Source organism: Hibiscus syriacus, unplaced genomic scaffold (genome assembly GCF_006381635.1).
Source record: "Hibiscus syriacus cultivar Baekdansim isolate YM2019G1 unplaced genomic scaffold, ASM638163v2 tig00111022_pilon, whole genome shotgun sequence".
NCBI lineage: Eukaryota > Viridiplantae > Streptophyta > Magnoliopsida > Malvales > Malvaceae > Hibiscus > Hibiscus syriacus.
In genome coordinates this window covers 1,239,881-1,252,428 of record NW_024062956.1, presented here as the reverse complement: position 1 = coordinate 1,252,428, position 12,548 = coordinate 1,239,881, and the positions used below count along the sequence as shown (strand labels likewise).

The 12,548-nt window shown below is 37.6% G+C and overlaps 1 protein-coding gene across 1 annotated transcript in view; it reads right to left on the bottom strand.

Moving 5' to 3' along the window:
- Positions 1–12,548, bottom strand: part of LOC120150435 — a 56,012-nt gene that overhangs the window by 36,712 nt on the left and 6,752 nt on the right. The window contains exons 10-12 of the mRNA XM_039163124.1: positions 12,147–12,505; positions 11,468–11,789; positions 10,828–11,036 (exon numbers count right to left, since the gene is read on the bottom strand). Of these exons, the coding sequence (XP_039019055.1) occupies positions 10,828–11,036; positions 11,468–11,789; positions 12,147–12,505 (890 nt within the window). The remainder of the gene's footprint in view (positions 1–10,827; positions 11,037–11,467; positions 11,790–12,146; positions 12,506–12,548) is intronic.

Sequence of the window (12,548 nt, the reverse complement as noted above, 5' to 3'; positions counted from 1 at the left end):
TAGCGGAGAACAACCAGAGAAAGCAACACGAATAGGGAGAAATCAAACCACAAATTCCATCAGCAATAAAAAAATAGAAGGAAAAAAAGACCAACAATAGGTGGTTCTCGGAACTGGAAAACCACACAGTATAAACAAATATGAAAGAACAATATTGTAATCCCACCATCGAAAATCAGAGAAAGCAATAGAGGTATTTTTCCGAGAAATTCTTCCTCAATTGTTTTTGTTTTCTTTCGTTTTTGTGTGTGTGCTAATACTATTTTGAATTAAATAAAAAAAGAGTTTGAGATTAAAACATTTGGGTTGTACGAATTTAAATGGAGTCTTGTTGACTCCATTCGTTCTACGTTCGAGCTATGTCAAAAAAAGAGAGTTGAAATCATATTAGTAAATATAAGTTGAAACAAGACAAAGTGCAAGGGAAAAGAGAGGGAAATTTACCTTTCTTCTTCGTTTTCTTTCGTCATTGGGTTGTCAGTCAGTGGAGGTGATATACGGTTGCAGTCGAAGGGAGGTTGGCCATCAAGGTGTGGTGGCCGAATGGTGGCCAAACGCTGGCCATGGGTTTAGAAGAGAGGAGCTGTCGAGAAGAGTGTGAAGAATAGATAGAGTAGAGAAGAGAGAACGGCTGTGTGTGTTTAGGCTTAGGTTAGTCTAGGTTTAGTTTAAGTTAGATTTTATATAATAGAATTTGGGTAAATTATCCGTTTAGCCACCGAGTCTTTATGGTAAAACTGTTATTAAATCCCTCTATTTTAGCGTTTATTTGCATTTTGGTCCCAAATATTAGTTATCTAATTTCTTCTGTTTTTAGACATTTCACTTTTAATTATTATTATTATTATTTTTTTGGTTTTGGTCCCTATGTTGAAATTTGCATATTTATAATCTTGTCTATTTATTTTTAGCACATTTTTATTCTAGTCCTAAATTTATATTTTTCTTCAATTATGTTTTTTCAAATGTACCTTGTATTTTTTGTTATTTGACAATGTAATCACTTATCAAGCTTGTTTGTTAATGGATAAATCGTGGCTAGGGTACCTGAAATAGGAGTATGTTTGTGATTCGTGAGTCATTTCTTTTTGGCTAAATTCACTGTTGTAATTCTAAATATATTTACCTTTTAAATTGGATTACTGTTTTTTTATTGCGCATATGTATGCTAATTTTGCAAGTACTCTTCAATTACCTTATATTCAATTGTGTATAACTAATTAATTAATTTGTTAATATGGAAAGTATCCATGAATGTTATGTTAGGATGTTTATAAGTTTACCTTGAAATTTTTATGTATGTATTTGTATGAGCATGCGAATAATTAATTTAAGGATCACATGAGTTCATTCCTGCATCAATTTTGTACAATTTGTATGATATCCTCATTTGCATAACTTGACGTTAGTACATAATTGGATTAAAGGTAATACCCTTTTAATTTAAAATTGTCTTGAGTGACTTGTCTTAACTGATTAGAGTCATTTTAACCATTTTAAATTAAAAGTGTATCCCGAAAGTGAAACCAAAAATTGATTCGTCACCTAAAATTTGGGAACGAAAGAAAAGGAAATGTTCGTTTATTTAAATTTATCGAGAAAAGGTTGTTATAGCTTTTAAGATCTGGTCTCGATATTTGTAAATAAGCGAACACTCTTTATCTTTCTAAAACGACTCGGTAATGTTAATTTAATTTATTTGAATGCTTTTGAATGTTTTTAAATTTACATCTTTGTTTTATGAGATCAAAAATCAAATTAAGTTTGAATTTATAAAGTTCATTGCAAAGACGTTAATTAATCGACTAGGTACCGATTTAGGGCGTTGTAGGGGTGCTAATCCTTCCCCACACGTAACCGACTCCCGAACTCATTTTTTGGTAACGCATACCTCAATTTGTTGTTTTAATTAAAATTAATTTTTATTTAAAATGACAACATTTTTGGGTGCCCAATCACGCCCTAATCAAAGATTGGTGGCGACTCTTCGAATCGTATTTTTCGATCGTAAAGAAAATTTAAAATTTTGTTGAAACGAGAGGTTTTTAAATCGCATTTGTTTTTAAATTAAAAACCAATTGAAAGAGATAAGTTAGAAATTGATGTGGTTTTCAAAATCTCACCTTTTCACCTTTTAAGGAAAAAAATTGTTTCGACAAAAACCGTTTAGGTTATTCAATTATTTGATGGATGAGGAAGGTTTTGAGGATCTGGTTGTTTCTTCTATTCAGAGTGGTAAGGATAGTCAGAAGAAGGCAGGCGTTTTTAGTCTGATGAGGAACACCAAACATGCAATTAAGAAGTGGTCTGGAAACAAAGATAAGTATCCAGGAGCTTTGATTTCTGAGTTAGAGAAGAAAATTTCGTTGATAGAGGATGATATTCAACAGAAGCAAGGTGTTGTCGACAGTGAGGTATTAACAGAGTTGAAAAATTTTAGAGCAAAATTGTGGAAGCTTCACAAGATTCAGGAGCAGATCTGGTTTTAGTACTCGAGAACTAATTGGATTGAAGATGGGGATCGTAATACTAAATACTTCCATACTTGTACTACGATTAGGAACAAAAGGAATGCTCTACTTGCTCTAAATTTCAAAGGGGAAACAGTTGAAGATCCAACTGCAATTAAGGCCATAGTTAAAGAGTATTTTTTTAAGATCTATAATTTTTTTTTTTTGATAAGAATGACAGGCCTCCTTAAAAACCTCCTTCTTGATCAAAGAAGGAGGAAAAGAGTGCCTTAGAAACTTTATTACTCCTCCGAAATTACATAAGATTTAACATAAACACCATATTGAAAAAACACAACAGACTAAGGTACTCAGCAGAACCAAAAACCTAAACTCAAACGATAAAACGCACTGGAAACGACTAAACATCAACCAATTCCCATCTTTGCTAAACTATCAGCCTCCCCATTACACACCCTTGGAATCAGTCTAATTGAGTGCACCCTGTCCGAGATAAAATATGAAATCTCTTTAACTAATGGGAGGATAAAAACAGGGGCCAAAGCTGGGGTATGGACCCATTCCACAGCCGACTTACAGTCACTTTCCACAATCAACCTTCCAACCTTAACCCAACAAGAAGACATATAGATTTCAATGCCTCTCTTAATAGCCTTTAACTCAGCAACCGGCGGGGGACCCTGACCTACATTTTCTGAAAAAGTCAGAAGGGAGTTGCTATTCCAATCTCTCAAAATACCTCCTATACCTCCATTTGAGCCATCAAGTCTAAACAGCTCCATCGACATTCATCTTCAAAAATCCATAGGGGGTGGAATCCAGCGAGAAACCTGAAAATTGTAAATGTTGCGAGCTTTAATACCATCTGCAAGAGATGGATCACCAATCAGCACATCCTCCTGAATAGGACACTTAGGATACTTGGCTAGAAACCATTTAGATAACCTGAATCTAGCAATAAAAAACAGAGACATCCTATCCAAGGGGGAACCTTCGAACACCATTGCATTCCTAGCTTTCCATATCGACCAAAATACTACTCCCGGGATAAATTTCCAAATCAACGATTTCCCCCTCAGCTCACCCCAAGAACATAGCAAAGAAGGTGGATCCTTTGGAAGGACTAAGGCTATATCCCAATAGCTTGCTATCTTGTTCCAAAGTTCCCAAACAACATCACACGAAATAAATAAATGATGAACTGATTCCACCTGTTTTTTACAAAACGGACATAGAATTTCATCCCCTAGCTGCAAACCTCTTTTCACCAACTCCTCTCTCACTGCCACTTTCTGATGAGCTAGCTGCCACAGGAAGACTTCAACACGAGGAGGAGATAAACCCTGCCACACCCCTTTTACCCATAAATCAGACTCCCCAGACACCTTGCCGAGTTCCTTTCTACAAGACTTCACTGAAAACAGTCCATCCCCGCTTGCAGACCAAGAAAGAAAGTCTTCAACTGAATCAGTCAGTTTAAAGTCCTTCAGTTTTGTCATTAAATCCAGCCACTGATCCAACTCCCAGTCACACAAATTCCTTCTGGTATCGATGTTCCACACCCAACCGTTCGAATCTGAACTTCCAAACTCAGCAACCATACCCCATTTGTTGACAACGCATACATTCTAGGGAAAAGATTTTTTAAAGGAGACTCATCAGCCCATGAATCCGTCCAAAATGCAATAGGCTTTCCATTTCCCAGTTTCAACTTGGAGTTAGATCTGAAACGTTCACCCTCCGAGTCGTTCTTCAAGAAATTGTTGGCAATCCCTCTCCAAATCCAAGAAGATTTGGGCGAAAAAACCTTACAAATAGACATGGAATTACTACTTACCTTGTGCCTGCAGCATAACACACTTTTCCACAAAGTATTTTTTTCATTGGCGAACTTCCACACCCATTTTCCCAAAAGAGCCTGATTAGATAGGTTCACATCAAGAACACCAAGGCCACCACAATTTAGAGGCGTGCAGACTAATTTCCAATTAACCCAGTGTATCTTCCTTTTGTCCTCATTATCCCCCCATAGGAAACTGGCCATTAAAGAATTAAGCTTCTTACCAATTTTACAAGGCATTCTAAAAAGAGATAAGAAGAATATTGGTAGGAATGTTAACACCGACTTTAATAAAACTGTCCTGCCCGCCAATGAGAGACAATTAGCTTTCCAGCCGGCTAGTTTGGAACTAAAATTCTTGAAAACTGGATCCCATAAGGCTTCTGAGTTTTTCTTAGCACCTAGAGGAAGTCCCAAGTAATCTGTTGGAAGAGAATCAATAGAACAGCCCACCGAAGATGCCCATTCTGATAAAACTTCCTCTTCCACATTAATACCAAATAGCTTACTCTTAGCTAGATTAAGATGCAACCCTGTCATAACACTAAAAATCCTCAATACTCTCTTGACATTTTTAATCTGGGAGAGAGATGCTTGACAGAAGATGATCAAGTCATCTGCAAATTGTAGATGTGTCAATCGAACAGAATTTTCAGATTCCCCAATAACAAAGCCTTGAAACAGACCCCTGTCCACTGCTTTAGATATCATCAAATTAAGCAGCTCACCTACAATGTTAAACAGTAGCGGAGATAAACTGCACCCTTGCCTAAGTCCTTTGGCCATGTGGAACTCTTCCGATGGAGACCCGTTTACGAGAACTGAGATCGAAGCTGTTGAAATACACTGAGATATCCACGACAACCATCTCTTACCAAAACCCATCTCTGACATTACTCTGATTAAAATTGGCCATTCCACGGAATCATAAGCCCTACGAAAATCTACTTTGAAGGCAACCCCTTTTAACCCTTTTTTCCTCCAGTAATCAATCCCTTCGTTTGCTATAAAAGCACAATCCAGCAACTATCTCCCTGGTATAAACGCAAACTGAGAGTGACTAATAATATCACCAACACAACAACTCAGTCTCTTCAATAGAACTTTAGAAAGTATCTTGTATAAGCTGCCTACAAGGCTGATTGGTCTAAATTCCTCTACACTGTCCGGATTAAGCTTCTTCGGAATAAGTGTGATAAAAGCATGGTTTATACCGTGCTCCCATTTCCTGCCAAAATAGAAATCTTCAAAAAATTTCAACACGTGCTCCTTTAAAATCGACCAGCAGTTTTTAAAGAAACCCATGGTGAAACCATCTGGTCCTGGAGCTTTAGAGCTGTCTGATGAAACTATAGCTTGCCAAATTTCCTGTTCTAAGAAGTGCTCTTCAAGCTTCTTAGACTGATCCCCTGATAGCTTAGCAAAATCCAGTAGTAAATCCTCCGTTTCCAATGTTGAATTGGAATTATAGGCTGCCTTGAAAAATTCTGAAATATGTACCTTTAATTGTTGAGGATCTGAAACCACACTCCCATTTATCTTCAAGCTTAAGATTTCATTTCTTTTGCTTCTGTTCAGAGCAGACAGATGAAAAAACCTTGTGTTCCTATCCCCCTCCTTGATCCATCTCGCCCTTGACTTCTGAAACCAGATGCTTTCTTCTGTCCTATACAACCTCCATAGATTTGTCCTACACAACCTCAACTGATCCCACTCCTGCTTCGAAAGAATTCCACCTTGAGCTTTAAGATCCAATTCATTAATATTCCTCTCTAAATCAGAAATCGACTCAGGGATCCCAATAAATTTACTGCTGGACCAATTTCTGATTGAATTTTTAGTACCTTTTAAGATACTGAAAATACCCCTTTTATTATTTCTCCCCCTCATAGCAAGCATTGAAGATTTAACCAATTCCTCAAATCCTTCCTCCTCTAGTAAATAATTAAAAAACCTGAATGGTTTCGGTCCCCAATTAACAGCTTTGTCCTCTAATGAGACTGGATTATGATCAGATAGGGATTTAGGCAAGAGACTTTGCACTACATTTGGAAAACATGACAGAAACGTCCCTGAGATTAAGAACCTGTCTAGTCTTTCCCAAGTCGAGTCTTCTCTATTATTGCACCAAGTATACCTTCCTACCACCAAAGGTAGATCAATTAAATGTGATTGCTGTAAGAAGTTTCTAAATAAATCAATAGAATGCCAGTTTTGTGATTTTCCCAACTTCTCGTCCGGATCAAGATACACATTAAAATCTCCCCCAATGCACACTAACATATTTTGAGCCGAAACAAACTCCAAATTCCCTGAAAAAATCTTCCTTTTCTGCTTCAATTGATAGACTGTATACATTGATAATCAGACACTCTTCACTTGAATTTCTGAACTTCCCAAAGACTGCTATGAATCTGCCATTAAGATGGCTGTTCGAAACTTCAAAATCATTTTCATTCCACATAATCATCAATCCACCAGCAGATCCCACTGCTGGCGCAACAATCCCTCCTCTAAGGAATCTCCCCCCTATCCTTCTTCTAAGAGCCAAAGAAACAGTTTCTAGTTTTGTTTCTTGAATTAGAATCAAGTTCGGCTTATTCTTCTTCACCAAATTAGCTACAACTCTTGACTTTTCCTTTTTTCCAAGACCCCTTACATTCCAAGAAATAATGTTGACATTTATCATAACAAGAAGATCTACACCAAATCCTTATAGCTAGTCAACAGAGAAATAGAGACTAAACCCCTGACTTCCCCTGTTCCCTACTCTCAGCCGAACCCTCTTCAAGGTTGATAATTTTGTCCAAAAAAGCCTTCTTCCCATCTTTGAAAGAAATTCCTAGAACTTTACATACTTCCCATGTAACCATCGCTTCCTCAACCGCCTTCGAGAACTGAGGAGTAAAAACAAAAGGAGAATTAACCATATCAACTGCTTCCCTTGTTAAAACTCTTCATCTGGATTTTCCCAGAATTTATTTGGAGCATAATCAGTTCTTAGAGCATGAGTTTTCTGAGGAGGAAGTTTGGAATGTTGTGAAGTCTTGTGGTAGTAACAAAGCTCCGGGTCCTGATGGCTTTAATCTGGGATTTTTCAAGAGGTTTTGGCAGGTCCTTAAGGTAGATATTATGAAATTCTTTCATAATTTTTACTTAGGGAAGGAATGGGAACACGGAGTAAATCACACATTCATCACTCTTATTCCAAAGATTTCAAACATTGGTGGTCTGGACGATTTTAGACCTATAAGCTTAGTTGGTGGATTGTATAAGATACTCTCTAAATGTCTGTCAAGAAGACTTAGGAGCTGCATTTCAGATTTGATCAGTCCAAGTCAATTCACTTTTATTCCCGGTCGGCAAATCCTGGACTGTTCTCTTATAGCCAATGAAGGGATTGACTTTTGGAGGAAGAATGGTTTAAAAGGTTGTGTTTTTAAGGCTGATTTCAAGAAGGCATATGATACTCTTGACTGACCTATTTTGTTCAAAATAATGAAGGAAATGGGCTTTGGTTCTATATGGATAGGTTGGATTTCGAAATGTATCACATCAGCAACTGTTTCAGTTTTGGTGAATGGGGTTCCTACCGAGGAAATTCCAATGGCGAAGGGTCTTCGGCAGGGCTACTCCTTGTCTCCATTGTTGTTCAATATAGTTGGGGAACTCTCGAATCTATTAATACTTAAGGTTGTTTCAGGAGGGCTTTTTTCGGGTTTGGTCATTAGAAAATAGGAGAGGAATTTTAATTTAACTCATCTGCAATTTGCTGACGACCTTATTATGTTCTGTGGTGCGTCGAAAAAATAGATCTTAAATGTAAAGAGGGTGCTTCGGGTGTTTGAGATTATTTCTGGTCTTCAGCTGAATTTAAAGAAGTGTAAATTATTTGGGGTGAACTTAAAGGAAGAGGAAATTAAGGATTAGGCAGCTATGATTGGATGTTCAGTGGGTTCTTTTCCCTCAGAATATTTGGGACTCCCTCTAGGTCCACATAGGAACTCCAACATTCTATGGGATCCAGTGGTTCAAAGCTTTAATAAGAGGTTAGTGGGCTGGAAAGGCTCATCTCTGTCACTGGCAGGCAGGCTAGTTCTAATTAAATCAGTACTAAGCTCACTCCCTTTATACTTTTTAGCAATGTTCAAGGTTCCAGCTTCGGTTTACAAGACTCTAAATTCTATTATGTCTAATTTTTTATGGGGTGGTGGAGATGGGAAAAAGATCCATTGGGTAAGCTGGTCCGACGTTTGTAAACCAAAAATTGAAGGAGGCTTGGGGGTTCCTAATTTAAATGTGGTGAATAGGGCACTTTTGGAAAAGTGGGCTTGGAGGTTTACTATTGAGAGGGAGGCGGTTTGGAGGGAAATGCTCTGCATCAAATATAAATTGGACCCTTCCTTGATGCAGTTCGACAGTAAAGTTTCTCCTAAATTTTCTTAGATGTGGAGAGCTATGGTGAGTAATCATTATAAAGCTGATTCGTTGGGCTGTAGTATCAGAGGTAAATATATCTATAAAATTGGCAATGAGAGGAACATTCGGTTTTGGCAAGACAATTGGGCAATGGATCATCCTTTGATGGTATTGTTCCCTAGACTATTTTCTATTGCAGTGAACAAAGCAGGAAGATTATTTCAGTTTGGGGAGTTCAGTTCAGGGGGCTGGTTTTGGAACGTTCAGCTGAGGAGAGAGTTGAATGACTGGGAATTTGAGCAATGGGCAAATTTGATGGTTGTTATCTCTGATTTTTCTATTTCGGCTGATGCTGCTGATGGACTGTTTTGGAAGGGGACTGGAGAAGGGGTTTTCACTGTGAAATCATGTGTCAATCTATCTTATTCGAGTTCTCCCGATTCGGAGGAAGCTAAATTTTGGAAGTCTATTGTTTGGGTCTGTTGCCTCCAAGAGTAGAGACTTTTCTTTGGCAAGTTATCTTAAAGAAGTTGGCAGTGAAGGCATCTCTGGTTAAGAGAGGTGTTCAAGGCATAAATGATACTTTGTGTTCTCTTTGTAATCTAGAAGAAGAGTCTTCATCGCATTTATATTTTTCCTGTTCGGTTGTATGGCCAATTTGGATGAAATTCTTGGGATATTGGAATTTTCAGTCTGTTTTTCATGAAGATGCTAAAAGATTCCTATTGGCTTGGAATGACTTGAAGACCAACTCTCTTATCTGGTCATTTATCCCTGGAGCTGTCTTATGGACAATTTGGAAGACCATGAATTTTATAGTGTTTGAAGGAGGGAAGCTTGATCGAGCAGAGATTTTCTTTCTAGCAAGGTGCAGGCTTGCTTCATGGTTTCTAGCTAAGGAAACTCATATTACTATTTCCAAGGATGACCTTATTGCTGACCGACCCTTAGTGGATTCCTACTCGTCTCATTCTAATAGGATTTCAACCATGTTTCCTCGGTCCCCTCCTCCAAAGGGTTTTATTAAACTTTATGTGGATGCGGCTACTTCGAGTGATTGGAAGATGAGTGGTTTAGGTGGTATTTTGAAAGACATGTCTGGTTCGATTCTTGGCTCCTTCAAAGAGCCTGCTGGTCCGGGGGCCCCAACTTTAATGGAATTGAAGGCTATCCTAAAGGGTTTAGATTTTTATGAATCTATTCGACATAGGTTTAAAGATAGATTGATTATTGAGAGTGATAGTAAGGTGGCAATTGGCTGGGTTAAGGATGTGGTTTCTTGTCCTGTTGTTTATGTACAAATTGTTAAAGACATTATTCAAAAGCTTAGTGTTTATGAAGGTTTTATTAGTTGGGTTAGTAGGACAGCCAATATAGAGGCGGATGTCCTAGCTAAGGCTGGTATTGGTTGAATAATGTTCTGTTAAGGGTTGTTTCCTTCTGGTTTTGTATCTCTTGAGGGAGATTAGTTTGTATTACTTTGTTATATTTGAGGCTTATGAAATCCTAGGGCACTCTTTTCCTCCTTTTGCGGATTAAGGAGCTATTTTTAAGTTCTATTAATCACGAAGGGGGTTTTATTGAGGCCTACTATTCCTATAAAAAAAATTAATAAGAAAATACAAAGACTTACTCTGATTTCTACAAATAGCACTTTCACTTGTATCTCACATATGTTCTTACACAAAGATAGATGAACATATACATACTTTCTTTACAAACATTATAAAACAGTTGATTCTCATAGACTTTATGATGTCAGAAGAATTTAAACGTAGTCTCAAAATGCTAGAGTAAAGTGTACGTCGTACAAATTGTGCATAGCCAATGGTTAAGTGTCTACTCACTATCGCTTGGTCATTGTCCAAACCCTGAAAACAAACTCTCTAAGTAAATAGAGGGAAGGGTGCATAATTAGGACCTTCTGTAGACCCAACTCATAGTAGGAGCCTTGTGCACTGGATATGATATTTGGTCAAGTGTATGCTTACATAATTTGGGCAACAGCATGGTGTCCGGAAGCCCAAATAAAAGCAGTACATTTATAGCCAACAACAAAATCATGTTCAAGACATGCATGGTAATGATTACTTTCACCTGAAAAGCTGAAAGTTTTGAGGCACTGCCTCAGCAGGAGATCTCTGAGAAGAGAATCCATCAACAAAAGTAGCAAAAGAACCACTACTTCCAAATCCAGACAACGGCATAGACTGAATTGTTGATATAGCAGTTGCAGCACCAAGACTAATCTTATGAGGTGTTCGATAGGCAACACCAAGTAATGCCCCTCCATGCACTCCAATGACCTAAGTAGAGAAATTTTCAAGTTAAGATGGGAAACTATCCATGTAGAATGCAGCAATCAAGGAAGTAGAACACTGAGAAACAAATGCAAATTTAACAGGTACGAAATCTTGTAAGTGTTAATTAATACTTGAAGTATCAACTCTACCAACAAGACAGTGAAAATCCTAACAATAATTGACAACAACCTAAAATATCATAGACCATTTATTTTTCATATAGAATGAAAAACATGCCTAATATGGTTTATAAAATTCATCTACTTAATAGGAAACAAAACAATTTGTTAAGGACAACAAAAATTGTGGGAGAGATTGTTACATACAACTAAGAAACCATCTTTCTTCATAATCAAAGAACATATGCATGAAGAATAAACCTAACTCTAATGAAATGATAAAACAGTAAACACTAAGCAAGGAGATCAAGATACCGGTTCACTTTGGCTACCAATGGACCTCATTAATATGTTCGACGTTCCATCGTCCAGCAAAATACGAACTTGAACATTAGCAGAAGCAGCAGTAGCAGCTGATGCAGCAGCTTGAGCCGCAGCTGCTTCTTTAGCTTTTTTTGATGAACTGCCCTTGGGAACAATGGGCATTATAGGAGGTAATGCAGACTCTAATATAGCAAATCTGTCAGAACATGTATCCCAAGCCAGAAGCCTTGCACTCCCAGAATCAACAATAGACCAATCGCTAACTTTGTAGATTGAAAAATAAGGAATATCGGGCCACACAATTGCAAGATACCTGCACATAAGTTTACACTAAGAATTGATGGCACATTATAAATGCATTCCAACTGAAGTTTCCCCGCCCAATAATACAACATGTGAGCATACATGAACAATGTAGGCTGCATTTATAGTTGACAGGTACATGAGAATAACACAATAGATGTTTCTTGTTTTTCCTCTCCTAGAATGGGAGGAGATAACAAGAGGTATAAGAGTCCAAACTGGTCTCAAATATGTAAATGAACCATGCATCCATGATCATCTACTACAGGTTGTTTGAAGATGAACTTAGTAAAGCAACATAGACATGTTGAAGCAAAAGTCACATTTTTTCCTTTTTGGGCAATAGCAAAAGTCAGAGATTACTTACTTTCCAGAACTGCTTATAGAAAGAACTGAATAAGAATCATGTGGAACAGGTGTACTAATGTTCTTTTTAACCTGCTTCACATGCAATGGTTCAAGTGAATCTCCCTTCAACTTTCCTGTTTCAGATAACGAACCGTTATTTCCAAGTGAAGGGTTTGCTGTATTAGACAACTGAAAGTTTAACAGCTTCAGTTCTCTTTCAACAATGTAGACAGCAGAATGTTCTCGGCTTCCAGCTGGAGTTGGGAAAGGAACTATAGGAGGAAGTGATCTAGCATCAAATTCACTGACAATAATACCAACATTAGTCCCAGTAGCAACAAGATGAGGCTGTAAAGGATGTGCAACCATGCAATAGACCTGCATTAGAAACTTGTAAGATTCAAAATATATATTGCTAACG